Source organism: Lutra lutra, chromosome 1, assembly GCF_902655055.1.
Source record: "Lutra lutra chromosome 1, mLutLut1.2, whole genome shotgun sequence".
NCBI classification, from domain to species: domain Eukaryota; kingdom Metazoa; phylum Chordata; class Mammalia; order Carnivora; family Mustelidae; genus Lutra; species Lutra lutra.
The window spans coordinates 107,039,177-107,058,914 of record NC_062278.1 but is presented as its reverse complement, the minus strand read 5'-3'; the positions used below and the strand labels follow the sequence as shown (position 1 = coordinate 107,058,914).

General features: G+C 33.4%; 1 protein-coding gene across 2 annotated transcripts in view; it reads right to left on the bottom strand.

The window, feature by feature from the left end:
- Window positions 1-232: 232 nt before the first annotated feature.
- ATP11B (ATPase phospholipid transporting 11B (putative)) overlaps window positions 233-19,738 on the bottom strand; it is a 115,245-nt gene continuing 95,739 nt past the window's right edge. Inside the window, exons 28-31 of one of the 2 annotated variants that reach the window (XM_047731340.1) lie at window positions 19,567-19,732; window positions 17,007-17,092; window positions 5,593-5,726; window positions 233-1,269 (exon numbers count right to left, since the gene is read on the bottom strand). In XM_047731340.1, the coding sequence (XP_047587296.1) occupies window positions 5,624-5,726; window positions 17,007-17,092; window positions 19,567-19,732 (355 nt within the window). In that variant the 3' untranslated portion in view covers window positions 233-1,269; window positions 5,593-5,623. The remainder of the gene's footprint in view (window positions 1,270-5,592; window positions 5,727-17,006; window positions 17,093-19,566; window positions 19,733-19,738) is intronic. The other variant, XM_047731333.1, reaches the window with a different exon arrangement.

Sequence of the window (19,738 nt, the reverse complement as noted above, 5' to 3'; positions counted from 1 at the left end):
ACCTTGTAATGGGACACTGGACAGATTTCACCTTACTGTGGTAGTCTACTGTAACTTAGATAACATATACTAACCTAAAAATAACAGGATTCTTACATGAAATCCTTTATTCTAAATGCTAGCTTACTGAAAGGCAAGAGCAATTCTAAATTAGCCACAGAAAGAGGCTCTTATCTTTTTAATTACCCTAATATTTTGATTTATATGATTAAAAATATTTGCAATATTTAAATACTGTCCAAACTTGTTTTTTATTGATATAGTCGAACTTTACAACAGTGTCATAAAATACTATAAACAGAGCTTTCAGATAGGACAAAAAAGGCAAATTTAAATATATTAACCAGATTAAAGCATGCAAAAGATCCAGTGATAAACACATTAAATAATAATATGCTAATGGTATATAATTTATCCACTATAGGTTCTTTGTATTCCATCACAAAAACATTAGTAAACATCAACTTGAAATTTGGTGAATGGACTTGATTCCTGATTTATATATATAATTTTTTTTGCATGTATATGCTTAACTTTACTAGTTGTGTTATAGTATTTAGAGAAGTTTGGTTTTGGTATATATTTATACCCACAATGTAGTAAATAATGATGGGAAATGCATTCTCCTAATTTGCTGTGTGAACTTAGAAAGCACTAAAGAATTAACAACATGGGTCACCGAGGGACCAAAATTCCTTTCTATTCACATTAACTTTTCGCATGAAAAGTTTCAAATATAACTCTAATAAAAAAATAGAGTTTTCAAGGCAAACTTTTCAGCATAATTTACAGAAGCAGATTTGAATAGAAGTCTCGATAACCAAACTAATACTAAAAAATACAATTAACTAGCAATTACCTCCCTTTTCTACCTTGATATTAAAATATAGTGGCCTTAGCAAGAGGCTGAAATGCCATTAGGAGTCCCATAAGCATGAGGGACAAGCCAAAGAGATAGAAAATGTCTCTTTCACAAATTCTAACACGTTCAGATTTAAATGAAAGGGGTTGAAAGGGGGTTATGTTAATGCTTTTTATTTGTTTTCCATTATAACTCTGAGTGGGTATGAAATACTTGAGAAATTTTAGAAAGTAATTCTGCAGAACTAGTGTGGCCATTACCAGGATGATCACACTGAATTTTAGGAAAGGAGTTGAAATGGTTCCCACAAAGTACTACTGCCCCTTTAACAAGTAGATGAGTCCATTGTGGAGAGAGTCAAGATGCTCCTGTCGTTGGTATAGAAAGGGTCCGATGCACTCCAAGATCTAAAGTAACAATAAGAGAAAAGTTTGGCTCACCAGTACCTATGTTTTAAGTGAGACAAAAATTTACTCTAAAACTAAGGATCAAAAATGCAATTTGAATATTAAAATAATCATGTATTGATTCATTTTTAAGAGCTAGGAGAAGTTCTCATACTAGCCTTGAATGACCAGTCTATTTATATAATACAAAAACTTGGAAAAAATAATGCTCTAGTCATTATATAAAATGTTAGCCAAAATTCAGACATTCATTAGCATTAAAACAATTTCTGTAAGTAGTAAAGCAGGAGATGCTCTTAAAATCTTAACAATACAATAAAAAATAAGTATGTTATAAGAGTTATGCACAACCAGTTTTACTGAAAAGCAACTAGGCTATATTTTGACATTACAGAAGCAAACATACATTCCACTTACCAAAAGCTTTAGAATGAAATGGTAATATGTTCATATTATATTATACTATTTCTTTTCGGCTATAAATTCTATTCTAAAGATTTTAGCATAATTAGCTTGAATGCAGTAAATGGTTTATTCAATAGGTATCAAAGACAGCTGAGACTCAGTAGGGTTTTCACTTAACTGAGAACAAATAAACCTTCAATGGTCTGGAAAATTTAACTACTGTCTGAATAATAAGGCCTATAAGCAATTAATTACATAACGCTTTATTTGCAGCTCTAGTAACTTAAGCTAAAATAACTCAAGGCCAGAAATAGTCTTCCATGCTTACAAGAGCCTAACCCATTTCAAGGACAGTATCAGGATTTCCAAGTCAAAGGTGGCTTTTCTTAAAGGACTAAAAGTACTAAACAATAAATACATTTTATGTAACTTTTTCCAGGGTTTCCATTTTCCTAAACAAAGACGTTAGAGGACGAGACTAGCATTTAAAATGACTTAAATTCACTCATCAAATATCCACTGTTTTCCTTGAGGTTCTGTATATAGTTTAAGTTTAAATCAATTAAGCAAGCACAGTGATAATGAAGTTTGGAACCTAGAAATTTTACAAAGTTGGCAAAGAGGAACACAAATAAGCTACAACTATACTGGTAGTTCACAAATTCTCTAATTTTATTAGTTTCCAGAAAACCTTAAACGCTGCAGTTTAAGAAAGGGCCTGTTCACTACCATCTCTCTTTAGTACCTAGAACTGCAACTGGTACATAGCAGACAGTATTTATAAAATAAATGAATGAAATGAGTCTATGAACATTTCTTAAAAGTATTTATCCAAGAAAAAGTATGCTTAGATAGATATGACAAAACGTAACTCCCAACACCCTAATTATCAGGAGTCAAGTTTCCATTCCCAAATTGCCAATATTTTATATTAGTTTTTCCTCTTTTCCAACAATTGCTTACACAGGAGAATTTTATTAGTTAAGGTTTCTTTTTATCTTTCAAAGCATGCATGTGCATTCATATGATAAATGTCATATTTGACTGAACATTAAATATGGACCTACATATTAACTATTAAGTCCTTTCTATTTAGAAAATAGGTTTGATTAGGATAAAGTAATTGTTGGTAAAACGCATAAAGAAAATCATTTATTGCTTAAGTACAGCCTTTAGTGTACGACATGGCATATCCTTCATATAGCATCATGATGCTACACTTGAAACAAAGCCTGCAATATGGCATATTCCTTTGAAAACATCAATTAATAAAATGTAACAATTTTTGTGCCTGCATGGTAAAAGTTTTTAATCAGTGGAATAATGTGCATATGAAAGCCCTAGTTGTATTTCTCAAGTGATGCTTGTTACCTCTTAGGTTTAATAGGTTAATAGAACAAATATCCAAAGGCTTCTACATCTTGTAACAGAAGTATTAGTCTTGCTTCACCTTTTAAGTTAGACATGAAACAGAAATGTAGAATAAAGGCTGTTCCAAAATCAAAACAGAAATGCCAAAAGTCTTTCACTAATACAAATATATGTAAAAAACAAAACTCTACATATCAAAATGACTTTCAAATTTTAAAGATAATGTTAATGGATATATGGCAATTTCCATATAGTCCTTGGAAAAGCACCAAGTGGTTTTTCATATTGTATGATTTTTATCCCCTAGGAAAAAACTGAACAGATCTTAAAAGACTTTTTAAATTATTCACTTGAGGGAAAAAAGGAGGATAACAACAGTACTAACCAATAATATGACCTGAGATGTTGGACAAAACTGGTAAGATATTTATAGTCTGTCAAATAAGATAATACTGTTAAACATTTTATTAGAAAAATAAAAAATAAAATCTTACAAAAGAAAATATTATTATACAATTTTAAGTGAAAAAAAGTAGAGATGATAGGAGAATGTGCTGAAATAAATCTCCTATTTCCAGGGACAGGTTCAAAGGGATAATGCAGTATAAAAATGGGGGCATATTACCTGAATAATGGATCTCAAACAATGAGAATATATATAAAGCAAAAAAACATTTTTGGCTTATTTAAAATTAATTACAGTTTTTTAATAGTTAGTGAAGATGTATACTTTAAAGAGAACTTCCTGTTGAAGCAGAAATTTAAAAAATTCTGTGGAAATTCTATAGCAGTCTCTTAGTCTAACTCCCACTTTAATCCTAAATAGTAAAGCTGTCTTAATAAGTAAAATAATACTATAAAGTAGGTCCTTCTGAAACTTCATTTGGAAAACTTGGTGGCCTGGGTATATGACGGAGCTGCTTTCTAGTAATGCATTTTATAATACAATTGTTTAAGTCAAAATACGTAAGTCCCAATAAATTTAACTGCTCATAGTAATTCTTTTATATAGAATAAAAGTACTACAAAATGATACCACGGCACTATGGAAATATTTTTGATCACATGTTATAATCAATAAATGGAGACTGAAAACACAGATGTTAAAGAATGTTATTTATAAATGCAATTGTACCTTAAAGACTCAGCCATAACTAAAGGCAAAGTGGGAACTAATAAGTTTGCCAATAAGTGTTACCTGAATTTTATGATACATGAATGATAATTACTCATTTTAAAAACAAAATCTAAGCAAATATTAAGTTATTTTATCAGAAGGTAATAATAGTTCATCCTCCATCCTCTAGTCCCTAACCCTGGGGTATTATCCAACCTTTTCCATGCCACGGCACACACAGAAAGTGATTATTCATGTGGTACATGGTGGACAATGTACATCTATCTATCCTTGCCCATCTATAACTCTTCACGCACACTGGTGCACTGCTGCTCTCATTTTAGGAATATGATAGAATTCATCTTAAGAACATCAAAGCAGGGCACCTGGGTGGCTCAGTGGGTTAAGCCGCTGCCTTCGGCTCAGGTCATGATCTCAGGGTCCTGGGATCGAGTCCCGCATCGGGCTCTCTGCTCAGCAGGGAGCCTGCTTCCCTTCCCCTCTCTCTGCCTGCCTCTCTGTCTACTTGTGATCTCTCTCTCTGTCAAATAAATAAATAAAAATCTTAAAAAAAAAAAAAAAGAACATCAAAGCATGAAAAAAGTTATTTCTACTTCTTAATGTCCCCTGAATAATAATATGTCTCTTGGAAACTATATGAAGAAATGAATCCATTTCACTTTTAAATAAATTTAAGTGGCATTTACCAAAACATGGCATTTTCTGTTATGATCCACAAAAGCAAGCACTGGTAAACCTAATTCAAGAAATAGATTTAGGAGGGGACAGAAATGCTAAGATTCCTCTAAACCATAATTTAACATGCCTGTTCTAACTTATAAACTTCTAATTAGACCGTGAACACCAAGTTAAAAAAAAAAAAATCACAACTCATTTAAAAAAACTCATTACAGAGATAAAATGGTATAAGAGAGCAGAAATACAACCTTCTGTGTTTATAAATACCTTAGAGTCTCAAATGGATGACCAGAAAATATACATGAAGAGTAAGAAAAGCAAAATCCTTTGATTTTACTATTATGTGTAGACTATTTGGTAAATACAAAAAGCAAACAAATAAAAAAAATACAGAAAATAAAACAGTAATATAAGATATAATCAAAAAAAGAAAGTTATAAAAACTAAGTATCATATACACACATTATAGAAAGACTGCAAAGCAAAAATTTTTGTTCATTAGATGAAGTCTCTTCAAAGGTGCTTTCTCTTCCTTTGTTAGTGAAAGAGCCCCCTACCCCAAAACCGCAAAGTGAAATCTACCATCAAAGAGTGCTAATAAATAGCACACCTCCCGCTTCAGTTGGTAAAACCAGCTGCTGATTTATTAGGTATCTAGAGACGCAGGTTCATCCTGTTCCAGTTTACAGGACACTCATCTGCAGCAAAGGCTACTTAGAGAAATTTCACACCTGCTGACATGGGTTGGACTACATCTTCCTACTACTCGTTCCAGCATTCTTCCAACAGATGCGCACGCTGTTTCTCCCTCTGAGAAACAGCACATGGAGTCCAAGCACTTGATACCTGAATTTGTTTCAGTAAGCTGGAGGAGTTAAAGCAGAAAAAAATTAGTTATTTATAGATCTGGATTTCCAAAAAGCATTAAAAAAAAAAAAAAAGACAACAAGCACTTTAAGACCAAAAATAATGTATATAAATGTTTTCTATAATATGAAAATATATGGAAGGCTTTAAGACTAATATACAAAAATATTTAAAAGGCACTGTGTCCTAAATTAAAAGAATAAAATAATTATATAAAAATAAGTAGCTGGCTTTTATTTAAATCTATAAAGATTTGGGATTTTAATGTCTCATTTTAATAATTTATTACAGCCAAAATGATTTACATCAACCACTCAAACTCAATGAATTCTAATTCTTGAGTTTTTGTTTAGGTGAAATGCTCCTGTAATTTCAATGAAAATGTCTAGCAATTGAGAAAAACGGAGTGTGAACCATTCTGAAGACTGGGAAATGATAACCAGGCAGGACCTAACCCCAATCTTCAACAACACCAACAACAACTGTAGCAAATACTTATGTAATGTTTTCTATGTGCTGGGTTCTAAGCACTCTACATATATACACTGAAGTAATCCTCAAAAATTTATTATAATTTTATAATTATCCTTGAAAAAAGCATCATTTATCTTAAACTTGCTAAGCAATTACTAAGTGCCAATTATGCCCATAATCAGCTTACCTTGCTTTTAAAAAATTTACCGATTAATTTAACTTACTGTATTGAAGTCCACTAAACAAATGACTTACTACTATTTTCATTAATTTCTGAAGGTATGCAAGAGTCATACTGATTCAGGCATAAATAACCCAGCAAAATAACTTAAAGCCAATGCTACTAATAATCTTAATCCCGTTAAAATGAGGGGAAGAAATGGTATGATCACATAGCCCAATGAATCCCAACCTTGGTTTTGAAATGGTCAGGTGTACTCCTTAATTTCTCAGGGGGTATAATTTTAAACTGTTTTTCATTCATTTTCCTTTACATATATAACATACTGTATAACAAATCTTTGGAAAGTATAGAGGAAGGAGAACAAAAATAGATTTGTTAGAGTGCTGCAATTCACAAAGGTTGGGAATCACCAAGTGTTGAGTGTGGGCGTGACAACAGGGGACATTTGTGGAGACGCGCACAATGGACAGAAGACGGATATGATGGAACATAAATAAACTGGCGCTCAGAATATAAGGAACGGGTGAAATCCTGCAAAATACCTGCTTACAGTAATCCTGCTAAAAGCAAGCAGTGTGAGACAACATGATTCCCGTCTGGCAATGACCTAACTGTCCCAATGTCCTAAGGTCTGCTGAGCACTGAGAAACAGCCAAATTTTACTTGTTCTTTCATTACAATATCCTTGGCTTAGGACTATTTATGTTCGTTTCTTAAACTGTTTTTTGAGAGATGTTTACAGATGTCTCATGAAAAAAAGTTCTGTGGCCAATTAAGTTTCAGAAACACTATTTCAATGATGGTCTAAACAGACTTATTGAGTAAAGGACTGTCAATAAATCAGGACACATGGTCAGTCTCCAGGAGGAGAGTTAGACATACTGCAATTCTCAAATTGTATTTTTTTTCCCTAGTAAAATCTTGCCCCTGGGAATCAATCAAGACTAGGAAGAACATTAATATCCAGAAGAATAGTTTAGGAAATTTTACATGTCTCCCAGTTTTCTCCTTGGGTCCTTGGGCTCTAGTTTCCTCCATCTCAAAAATCACCCTCTACAGAAGCAGGACTTGAAAGATCCCACATGCTCAAGGTAGAAGTACAATACTGTAAGGGGACCTTAAGGCCCTTTATAACCTGACCACAGTCTGCCTTTCTTGCTCAACTTCCCAATGCTTCTGTACAGTCTTCACATAGCCAACCAGTGCAGTGTTCCTTGCCTTCAGGCATATTTCAGGGCCTGTCACCAATTATGGTCAGAATGCTGACCCCTACACCTACTTCAGTTTAAATACTATCGTCTCCATGAAACCTCCCTCACCTCTCCAACTATCAGTAATCTCTCTCTGGATTCTATTACCCTGATTGTTTGCATAACTTAATGGTATGAGCTCTTAGACTCAACTTGTATTTATTAAGCAAGGCACTGTGCTGGTTCCTAGAGGGGATGGCAATCTAGTGAGTTAATAGGATGGGAGATAAGTCAGGAACAAATAATGGCAGTTACATTAATGGAATGTTTACTATGTATGTGCCAGTTCCTATGTAAGATGCTTCTCATGGATTATTCTCACTGAAAACTTACAACAAAGTTTTGGGGTAAGCACCATATTCAGAAGCATTTTACAGATGAAGAACTAGAGAAGTTGAGAATTTGTTCAAGATCACCCTGCTGAGGCTTGCGTCTCGGTTTCTTTAATTCCAGAGCTCAAATCTCTCTATCATGCCTTTATACTGCCTTCTTATCATTATGGTAATGAGGCTGAATACAAATATTAAAAAAGAGGAGGGAAGGCTCAAACCCAGCTGTTGTTGTTGGTATTGGTGGGAGGGCATGAAAGAGTTGATGAAAGAGAGAGCATCTGAAACACATTTTAAAGACTGGGTGGGATTTCAGTAGCTGGAGATGGGAAAGAAAGGGCATTCTAGGCTAAGCAAAGAGAATGAGTAATTATGTGTGGGTAGAAAAGTATGATGTGTATTCAGCACATGTTTAGCCTAAGTGTAAGAAAGTAGTTGTTACACTTGCCCCTTTCCAAAAAGACCAGTGTGACTCAAAGTGTGATCCATGGGTCAGTGCTGGTCCAAAAACATTTGTTACTGGCCTATGAGGAGATAAGTATTTCTGGTCTGTATGAATAAGAGACTAAAACATTTTATGGCAATTCGACAATACTTTTATAACTGTTGAATCTAATAATAATTTTAAATCAGGGCTTATTTTAAATATCTTTTAAATTTAATTTCCTAGTACAGTTTGACCCTTAAACCAGATGGGTTTGGACTGCACAGGTCCACTTACACATAAATTTTTTTCAACAAATACACATACAGTATTATAAATATATTCTTTCTTCCTTTTGATTTTTTCTCTAGCTTACTTTATTGTGAGAACAGAGCATAAAGCACCTATAAGATACAAAATACATGTTAATTGGTACTTTAGTATTATCGATAAGAGTCCCAGTAAACAGTAGGCTATTAGCTAGGTTTCTGGGGAGTCAAAAGTTATATCTGATTTTTTTTTTTAAATTTATTTGACAGAGAGAGGGATTGCAAGTAGGCAGAGAGGCAGGCAGAGAGAGACGGGGAGGCAGGCTCCCTGCTGAGCAGAGAGCCGGATGCAGTACTTGATCCCAGGACCCTGAGATCATGACCTGAGTCGAAGGCAAAGGCTTAACCCACTGAGCCATCCAGGTGCCCCTATATCTGAATTTTTTACTGCACGAAGAGTCAGCACCCCTAGCCCCCACATTGTTCAAGGGTAACTGTAACTCATTTTTATTGTATTTTCCCAAAGAAATGGTCCATCATGGACTGGAAATTAAAAACAAGAAGACAAGAAAACAACAAACTGGTCTTTCACATTTGGCTGGGGAACACTAAACTAAACCAGAAACTATAGACAGCAAGGAGTTTGCCTGGTACTTCTTAATTTAACAACTTGTGTTTTGCTTGTATAGCTGGAGCTCAACTTTCAAGGATTCACTGAAGATGAAATCCGTAAGGTCAGCAGCATTCGAGTGACCACATATGCCCAGAACACAGCTTAGGTCTGGATCTGACTTTAGGTAATTATGTTGCTTTGCACTCATTACTTCTCACTTTAAAATCTCAGGACAGGTATTAATACGTGGACAATCCCAGAGAGAGTAAACATCTCGAAATATCAAAAATATTATAAAGAAATGACTTAAGATGACCTTTTGAACTAAGCAAAAATATATTTCCTTTTTTTCTCTAGAAAGAAAAAGACCCCCAGCTGCTTTAAAAATGCCGAATGCTGGTTAACTGTGCTTCTGTAAAGCTGCTATTTATGTAAAAAAAACTACACTGTTCTCCAGCAAACTTCCAAGCTCTATCACTTTCTCATATACATATCTTTGATCTCATATTCAGGACCTGGGAGACCAGCCAGATACATGCAGCCAGAGCTGCCAATTAAGTGGGAGTAGGAAAAGGGTGGAGCATTTAAATCTCATTTCATTCAAAGTAAGGAGAAGGAATTATTCCTTTTGTGTGTGTTTCTTTTTCTTTCTTCCTTTTTTTTTTTTTTTTTGACTGCTTATAAATACTAGATAAGAAAAAAAGCAAAGCAATGGGAATGGGACCCTATCTGGCAGCACCTTAATTTACCAGAAATTCTGATTCATTGGTAAGACTCTCTACCACATCTTCCCAGGAATGACCACATATCTTAGAGCTGAAAGGGCGGCCAAGCAAAACTACTATGGAGATTCAGCATAATTATGTATGGCTAATAAAAACTTACATCTTTCTACAACTTACCTTTTGAAATAAATTCTGACTCAGTGCTCTTATTTCCATTATTTTCATACCAGTGCTAGGAAACATTTAAAAATTTCTTCCAGTGCTTCTACTTCTATCTCCTATCTTTCTAGAATCCTCTAGATGTTAGAAAATTATCATACATCTTTAAATTATTTAGTCTTTCCTATGACCTCCTACCTATCAAATCAAATCAAGTTTTGTTTTTTTTTAAAGATTTTATTTATTTATTTGACAGAGAGAGATCACAAGTAGACTGAGAGGTAGGCCGAGAGAGAGAGGGAAGCAGGCTCCCTGCTGAGCAGAGAGCCCGATGCGGGACTCGACCCCAGGAGCCTGAGATCATGACCTGAGCCGAAGGCAGAGGCTTAACCCACTGAGCCACCCAGGCGCCCCAAATCAAGTCTTTTTAAATTTAGATAAGAATTATTCAACTATTAACCATATTTGTTCTTTTGTCTTTAAAACAGTTTTATAATAAATATATAATCAAAGTGAGAATCTTGTATAGCCTAAAAGGAGATATTTGGAAACTGTAATTATGGGGAAAAAAAAATGTGTACAAGGAAATGTTTTTCTTTTTAATGTGAAATCAAAAGCCGTCAAAAAGTACTGATTTCCAAATTTGGTTAAGAATAATAAAACCCTTAAAACAACCCTTAAAACAAATAGCTTCAACTCATTATTCAGAATTGCAAGAGGTAGCTGATTAGCAATGACATTTAGAAGACTGCTATCTTTCACTCAAGGCCCATTTCTTCAAAACATGCCTCAAAAGCTCACATTCACTCCTCTATATTCTCTCCCCTCTTTCCTTTTCCTCAAGGAAAATAAACAACTTCGGAAGATAGTTATAAGTACTTCCATACCGTCTTTTAGGGATCTCCAGAGAGGAGATTTCTGTACATGTTGCCTAAATTTAACTATGAAAATAAGCATATAATAAGAATTACATTTAGGGGCGCCTGGGTGGCTCAGTGGGTTAAAGCCTCTGCCTTCAGCTCGGGTCATGATCTCGGGGTCCTGGGATCGAGCCCCGCATCGGGCTCTCTGCTCAGCAGGGAGCCTGCTTCCCTTCCTCTCTCTCTCTCTGCCTGCCTCTCTGCCTACTGTGATCTCTGTCAAATAAATAAATAAAATCTTAAAAAAAAAAAGAATTACATTTATCGGGTATGGTTATTTTAATAATTTGGTTTATTCTAGTTTCAGAAAGAACTGAGGCCCCCTTTTAATGATGTGGTTACATAAATAACAAAATCTGAAGTTTAAGAAGAGTATCAGTATCTGCAAAAAATGGTATAATCACCAATTTTAATGGAGAGGGTAAATCAGAATAGCACTAATTAATGAACTAAACCATGGTATAGCCAATGTTAAGAATTCAGTTTTCTTAAAAAAAAAAAAAAAAGAGAAAAGGAAAAAAAATCAGTTTTCTAAGTATGAATCATAATATTTTTCTTCATTTCAACCTCCAGATTTTGCTCAAATAAGTCAGCACAGATTTGAAAATAACATTAATTTTGTAAAGTGGTGTATTTATCAGGTATACATGCAGGTCTTGCTATTCATGGCAGCCTTATTAGTAGTTTTTTTTAAATGTTCAATTCTATTTTTCACAGAATTTTATTCAGGAAAGTATAGCTTTTACTGGCAAACCGAATCCAGGCCATTAAAGTTTTCTGTTCCTTTTATAGTTCACTTTGTTAAATGAGAGAGTAGATGTAAGTATCTTTGTCACAGAAGAGGAAGGTGACTTGTAGTTGGTTGAAACTATTCAATTTTTTTTTTTTTTTTTTTGCCATAGGTGATGGCAAGTTTCAGGTCTGGGGCTTAGCATCCAGGTCCACAATGAGAAAGGTCAACGGCCTTAACAGTCTGTTGATATCCCTATAGTTGCTAGGTATAGTTGAAAAGAGAGCATCCAGAGCAGGCCAGGAATCTAGGGAAAGAAACGACAAAAAAATGGAGGCCAAAGAGGCAGGTCACAGTGGAGGGAGATGACTAGGAGGTCCTAACCCAGGACAACATTTAGGGCTCAGCATCAACCTCTGCCTGATTTGGCAAGGCTGACCACCTTTCCATTAGAGGAAACAACTGCCATGTCAAGACAGAAAAAAACAGAAGAGGGATATTATATATAACACTTACTTTTTTGAAGTGATTTTTATTTCAAAATATATGCCAAAGGCAGAAATATATAAGAAATATATTCAAGGTATACTTCACTCAATGAATGAAAATTCAGTGATAAGCAGGAGAAATTGCAGGTCAGGGTAATACAATTTTACTAAAGTCATATTCACGGTTTCAGGGTTCTTCTAGCTTCTTGTTTATAGGAAGAAGGACCAACTATCACAGGATGATGAGATATTTTCACTCATCAACCTTTTGTAAAAGTAACCATAACAAGGCCCGTTATTAGGAGCGTTCTAGGAACCTATCTCTCAACTGTACTATACATTTTAATGGACATATTAAAGAAAAGCAGTACCAGATCCATGTCTTATGAAATATTCACTTGAACTTGACCCTTTGGGAAACTTTTAACACAGAGGTCATAGTTTTTTAGGGTTAGTATAGTCAGGTCCCAAGTGGATTATCTGCTTTGTGGATTATCTAGGGAATAATATAAATCCAGGCCAGCTCCCCCTCTTTGCCCAGCTCAACCAGGGCATATTTTAAAAACTAAAAATTTTTCCAATTTATCAAAGCAAAATACAAGATAAATTTAGAGTAAAAATAATCATATAGAGCATCCGAAAACAAAAGTTCTGAATTCTTTTGAATTCTTTTCAATTAATAATAATAGAGTTGATCTTCAACATTTTCAACATAGTTAATCTTCAAAATTTTTCATTTAGGGCAGTTCACTGAAGGAATCTAATTTTAAAAATATGTCTTCCAGAATAATCCAGGGTTTTCAAATTACTGTATCTGTTCTATGCTCTGATTCCATGATATAGTTAAGATTTATAATTTTCAAGCAGTTTTGTTTGAAAGTTTTACCATTTATGATGTTTTATCTCAAATGAGACAATAGCACCTTACTGATCAGTAATTATAATATACAAATGGCAAGTAATCCATAATTGCTACCAATCAAAATATTTTACATGTTCCAATAACGTCTAGAAGTGGTTGTTAGGATTGACTCCTCAAGATGTGAGTGAATCAAGTCCTCATCAATTCATACTTTTTTTATTACAAAGATATAAACTATCAAAGTTTATGAAAAATAAGAAGTGAGAGTCTGATGAATATTAGTCAACAGAAAACTATTCAGTACCATGTCTAAGCACTCACTCATTGGATCATTTAACTCAAGAGCCAGATTTAGATAAGTAATTTGGTGTCTAACTACATTAAGATGTATAAAATGATACATAATTGCCACTTCAAATGGGAAAACGGACTTCAGAAATAATAGAAATAGCATGACATATTTTCAAAAGAAGTGAAAAGAAATTTCTTGAATATAAACAACAGGTTGTGAGAATACCTTTCTAGGCTAGAATTTGAGGTGAAGTATGATTTCACAGTTTAACTCCAAAAGAAGACTAATAAAATATTCAGGGATGGACATATAAAAAATGTAAAGATCACAAAAAAGGAAGACAAGTGAACAAAAACAGTAAACATATGAAGAACAATGAAGGATTAGGAAAGTAAAAACTGAAAGTCAGGCCAGTTCTCCCATAGCATGCCCCAAGTATGAGAACTTAGCGGATAGGTCCCCAGGAAGGTCCAGCGCAGTACTACCTAGTGCACGCAAGAACTGTCCTGCTGGCTGCAAGCCTCAGCTAGCAGGTGCCTACTGTCCTCCCCTCTGTGCTTGCTTTCAGCAAATTCATATGCTGAGCTGACTGAACCCTTATCTTCTTCCATCTGGAAGGACAGAAAAGCAATAAGTCTTATATTACAGAACAATACTCTTCACTGTAAAATAGGTTTAGAATCAAAACAGCAAGTTGGGATCCACAATCTGTGAGGCACAAATGAATGTTCATACAATACCACATTCATTTACTGTCACAAAAGAGAGCTAACAGCAGCTTCTTAAGGGGAATACAACAAAGCACACAAAATTAAGCCATGATTTTCCAGTGCACAAAGTTAGATTAAAACCAGATTTCCTTCAATAAAATTCAATTTCTTCTACTAAATTCCTTGCCATCGAGATTTAGGGTTCTTATCGTAAAGGTACGTCTGCCTTTTTCACAACTCTTACGCTCCCTTCTCAAAAGATGTCTCTACTAGAAGTGAACTTTAGCAGAGTAGAAGGGTCACTCGCATGGCCTTTCAAATGCTAGACATGTGGGTAAAGGGTAGGGTGGGTTGACTTATTCAACAAAATTAATTTAATCCTTAATTTGAAATGTATCTTTTTAGTGAGTGCTAATTTACACAAATTTTTATTCTTCACTTTTTTTTTCTTCTTCTAGGGAGTATGTTTCCATAGCCATGCTAATCTGAGCCTTTTTTAAATTGTAAGAAAATGTCTTCAGTGAATAAAAAACAAATTTTTTCCTCATTATGTGTTTTCTCAGTCTTAGGACTGACCAACAATTATTTCTATCAAGAAAATGCTACCATGACTGTCTTACATGTATAAAAAATTAAGTAGTAGAAGTCCTTGGTTTCAAGAGTACAATAAACTTATGTGAAGATAGCTTATTATTATTATTACTATTATTATAGCTTTGCCTATAACACAGAGGATGGAAAAATACTCAAAATGAGTTTTTTCCATTAAAAAAGTTAATAGTTTTGTGTTAATGGTTCTTAAGAAGTACTAAGCTGATTGAAGGATATTTTATATCTGCATAATCTTCCTCTTTGTCACAATAAACAAACTACCATGGATCACAGCCAGGAATATTGTTTAATGCAATTAAAAAAAAAAGATGTATTTAAAATTCACAGGATGCATCAATAGATAGATGTATGTGAGCACTTGTCCTGCATGCAGCTATGGGCAAATGCCCACCCAGTGGTCACTCACTGCTTATTTAAACAACTGGCATTTCTGCTTGGCCTTTGGTTGAGCATAGTATTTTTTCCTTTTGTTCTCTGATGCTGACAATAAATAAAGAGACCACAGTATGTAAAATGATTACCTGATAGGTGAAGAACCTGGAGGCTCAGAGAGGTGAAATGATTTGGTTAGGACACATAAGTAGTAGGACCAAGGGTATCACTAACACCCAGGCCTGCTGTCTCCCCACCAGGGCTCTTCTCTTCCTGATATACTACCTGATTGGAGAGTGGCTTGCAGAAAAGGCAACCTGACCAGTATATCTGGTTCTCATTGTGCTTTTTCACAGATGAATATTAAGCTTACTACCTTATCATATTGTTACAGAAACTAGGATCTCTCTAATTTATGGTATTTTTACCTCATTTTTTTTTAGTCTATTATTGCTCAAAAAAAAAAAAAAAAAAAAAAAAACACACGCAAAAAAACCCAAACAAAAAAAAAAGCCTACATGGCTTGATTTAAGCCAATACGATATATGAAAATATGATTTCATAAAAACAGTGGGATTATTCACAATGCAAAAATTATCTTCACTTGACCAAAGAGTTTGCCAGGTGTTTTTTAAAAATAACAAGCTCTCCTATTATCTTAGAGTTAAATAGTTAGATGTTCAAAGGCACATATGGATGAATTGTGTTACATGTATTTGACTCAACCAAAGGTGAAGACAAATCCTCAATTTGTTTTGATTTTAGTTCTTGTTTTAAAAATAAAATTTAAACTTAAACACCCATTTTTATATTCATATATTACTTAAACACCCATTTTTATATTCATATATTACACCTTTGTAATTCAAAGTAGAATATTTCAAAATTGTAGATGATAATAAGAATAAAATCAAAAAGTGTGATAGAACTTTGGAACAGCTCAAAATTGTGAACTCATAGAGTTCTGTAAGACATTATTTAAGCAATGTTCCATCAAAGCCATTTGCTTGATCAAATGAACACAGATAGAAACCTTTAGAATAAAAAAAATTTTTTTAAATATAATTAAGAATACACAAGATACTGACAAGGTAAGAAAATGAAGAGTGCCAAAAGTTAAAAAAAAAATTTTTTTTAGTTATGTAATTTTTCCTCTTCAAATTAGACTGGAGTTAAAGTTAATAAATAGTTCTGGTATCTTAATATCAAATGTTTCAGGATTTAAGCTTTCATTCTCTTCTATTGAAAGACATCTCTATACTATTATTTTTGTGGAAACAGACAGAATGGATCTGTCTGTGGAGATAAAGATATATGTTTAAGAGATACAAAATATATTGTGCAATTTATAGATGCACTAAACAGTAGCAAGGATATGAAATGCTTCAGCAGCCATTACAGTGTACAAAGACAAATACACACATGTACTTACAGCAAAAATAAGGCAAGATAAAAAATGGGCAACTCTCACTTCCAAGTAACTGAAACTTAAACTTTAAACTTTATGATGAATTTCTGTAGCTTAAGTTACTCAACATGCAGGAGCATCCTTAGTTATGAAAATAATATGACAAGCAGAAGCATTAGAATTGTACTATAAAAAGATAGTTAAGGTGTAAAACATATAATAAGATACAGATCTCTGTCCTGTTATGCTGAATTTTCATCTGAATTTTCTTCTCAAAGAAGAAATGGATATATATTTTAAATTTTAATATACATATTAATAAAGGTCAAATTAAAGACAGAGCTGTGCTAACAAAAATGCCCCACTCTTAATTCATGCCTCTGCCCATCTTTAAATATTGTTTCATTGACCTTTAGCATGCAGAAGAGTTAACAAGGTTCTACTTCTCCTACTCTACCTAAGTTTGCTCAGCTGATTCCTTGCCCTCGACAATGGCTGCAGTGCGATGAATTCGTCACTTAAAGCAACTGTGTTGGAGTACATCTATAAGTGGACAGAAAAGGGATGGTACATACAACAAGTCAGTGAGCTGTATTCATCACCTAAGAGACAGACACAGGACAAACTTTGTAAAGACATCTGTTCCTCCAAGAATAGGAAATATCATACACGGTACACATACATGACTGACATTTGTAGGGCTGTTGGCTTTCTTATCAAAATAATTTATTCTTCACTCTTAATACCACATGATTATTCTGGAGAAAAACAGCTCAAAATAAATGCAGACAACTCTTTTTTTGATGTTTTTTTCTTGCTACTTTTGGTAAACAATGAAGTAGCTGATCATTTAAAATCAGTGGTAATACTATAAGTCTGAAATAATAAATACTACTGCATGTAGCAAAGGAATGATGTCACACATAGGATATGAACGGACCATATACTGTTTCAGCAAAAAAGAAAAAAATCTCAAAAAACCCTTTTAGCAGTTTAGAAGATCTCTGAGTGGAAGAAGAGATTTCCTCCTTGGATTAGACCACAATAGAACATCTATCTGGGTCAAGTTATTTTAAAAGTGAGTTTAGTGGGACAAAAGGGAGATTAGCTTTCACACCCAGAAAAAATGATTAGGTTACCACACATTTCATTTTCAATCACTTTTAATCTCTGGTAAAAGAACCAAAATATATATAAAGTATTTTTAACATTTTCTTGTCTAAGGGTCCACTTTAAGGTAACAAATATTTCCTATGTAATCCTTTAAAAAGAAGCTATAGAAAAGGTAGCAAGAACTAATATCACTTTCTTTTATCATTAAGAAAGCTCTATAAATACACCTAAGTTTGCAAGTGCTCTAATGTAGATTTCTAAAGATAAATGAAAATAAACTTGATTATTTACTTTTATAAAGAATTAAGCTTTAAAAGTGATGTAGTTAATATATTTTGGTGAAATATAACTTTATATAGTCCAAGAGGGGGAGACAAATGTGTTATTCCTAAAGATCTAGAAAAAGTATAAGAGACAATATATTAAAAATAGTACTCTCTTACTCTAAATATTTGCCTGAAGATTAGAAAAAATATAGGCAAAACTATCTGATATATATTTAAGCAATATATGACAAAGTAGAAAAGTTAGTAGCATATTTATATAAATATATGCATAGGCAGAGTAATAGTTATGCAAATTTCTCTAGCCCCATTTGGAGATCAGTATCATAGAGCAACATCCTTATTGTCCTTACAGTTATGATGCGTCTACTGAGGACTCACTTCATACAGGCCCAGGGTTGGGTGCTTATATTATCTCAGCAATTACATAAGGTAGGAATTACTATTCTGATTTTGCAGAAGAGGAAACTGAGGCTAAGGGATGTGACTTGATTAGGGACATATATTTTACAAATGGTAAAACTGTATTTGAATTAAGTTTTTCAGGATTCAAGAGGCCTATGCTGTTTCAATGGTGTTAAAATGTATATTGGCTAGTACTGAGTTACCAAGGCAAATAAATGCTAAAGCAATGCTGACATGATCAAGTGAAATCAAAGCTAATACCTCGTTTAGGAAGCCTAACTCAGATCACTAAATACTTAGGGAACAGTTATTCTATTTTTGAATATACAACTAAATTTTCAAAATTTAAATAAAATTTGCTTGGCATATAGCAAACATGCAGAAAAAAAATCTCAATGTTGCATAAGTCAAAAAATCTCAACCATGTACAAGTCAAATACATGAAATGGCACATTCAACTAATAGTTATTATTTCTTGAGCATCTACTTTGTTACTGAACATTATTTCATTTAATCCTCATTACAAAGGTAATAAAATAGATATTTCTATCATAATTTTACTACTCATGAGGAAACTGAGACCTAAAGTTACAGAGCTACCAAGTGGTAGAGCTGGGTTTTGAACTAAGAATTATCAGGCCCTAAAGTCTATGTCTTACATACTATGTGATATACTGTTAATATTTGCTGTAGCTTAATATTTATTGATAAATGTTTAATAAGAAAATATATTTTACAAAAATCCATTCTGTAAAAATTGTTTAGGTTAAAGAACTTATTTCATACTCTTGTTGAAAACAATGTACCCTGAAAAAGTATTATTAGAATTCTAATGTTTCTAAAGACATGGCTATATATCCCAATTATATACCTCTGATAGAACACTGTGATAATGTTACTTAAAACATATTTACTGTTATTATCTGGATATAACTTGGTAGTCTTTTTTTTTTTTTACTTGATAGTCTTATATTTAAAAATCTGGAGTTCCATTAATAAAAATTAATTTGTCAGGACTCAAAATTAATAGAAATAAGAAACAACTTAAAAATATCATATTTAACGATATTTGTTTTGCAAAATACTTGATAGAAGAATGGATAATTTCCTATTCTGTAATATAAGCAGATTTTAATGACAGCTTTTCATTGTTACAGAACAGTTGATACAGAACAATTCTAATTTTAAAAGGTACTATATATAAAGAACGATTACCTGTGCCTTTTCAGTATTTGTAGGATGGAGCTGTCGGTCAAATACTTTCTTCACAATATCAAGAAATAGACACGTAACAACCATGAGTATTATGGCAAACCAAGCAGAACCACTTGATAGGAGTTGAATAAATACAAAGTACATATTCTGGGAGCCCAAAAATGGCCTGCAA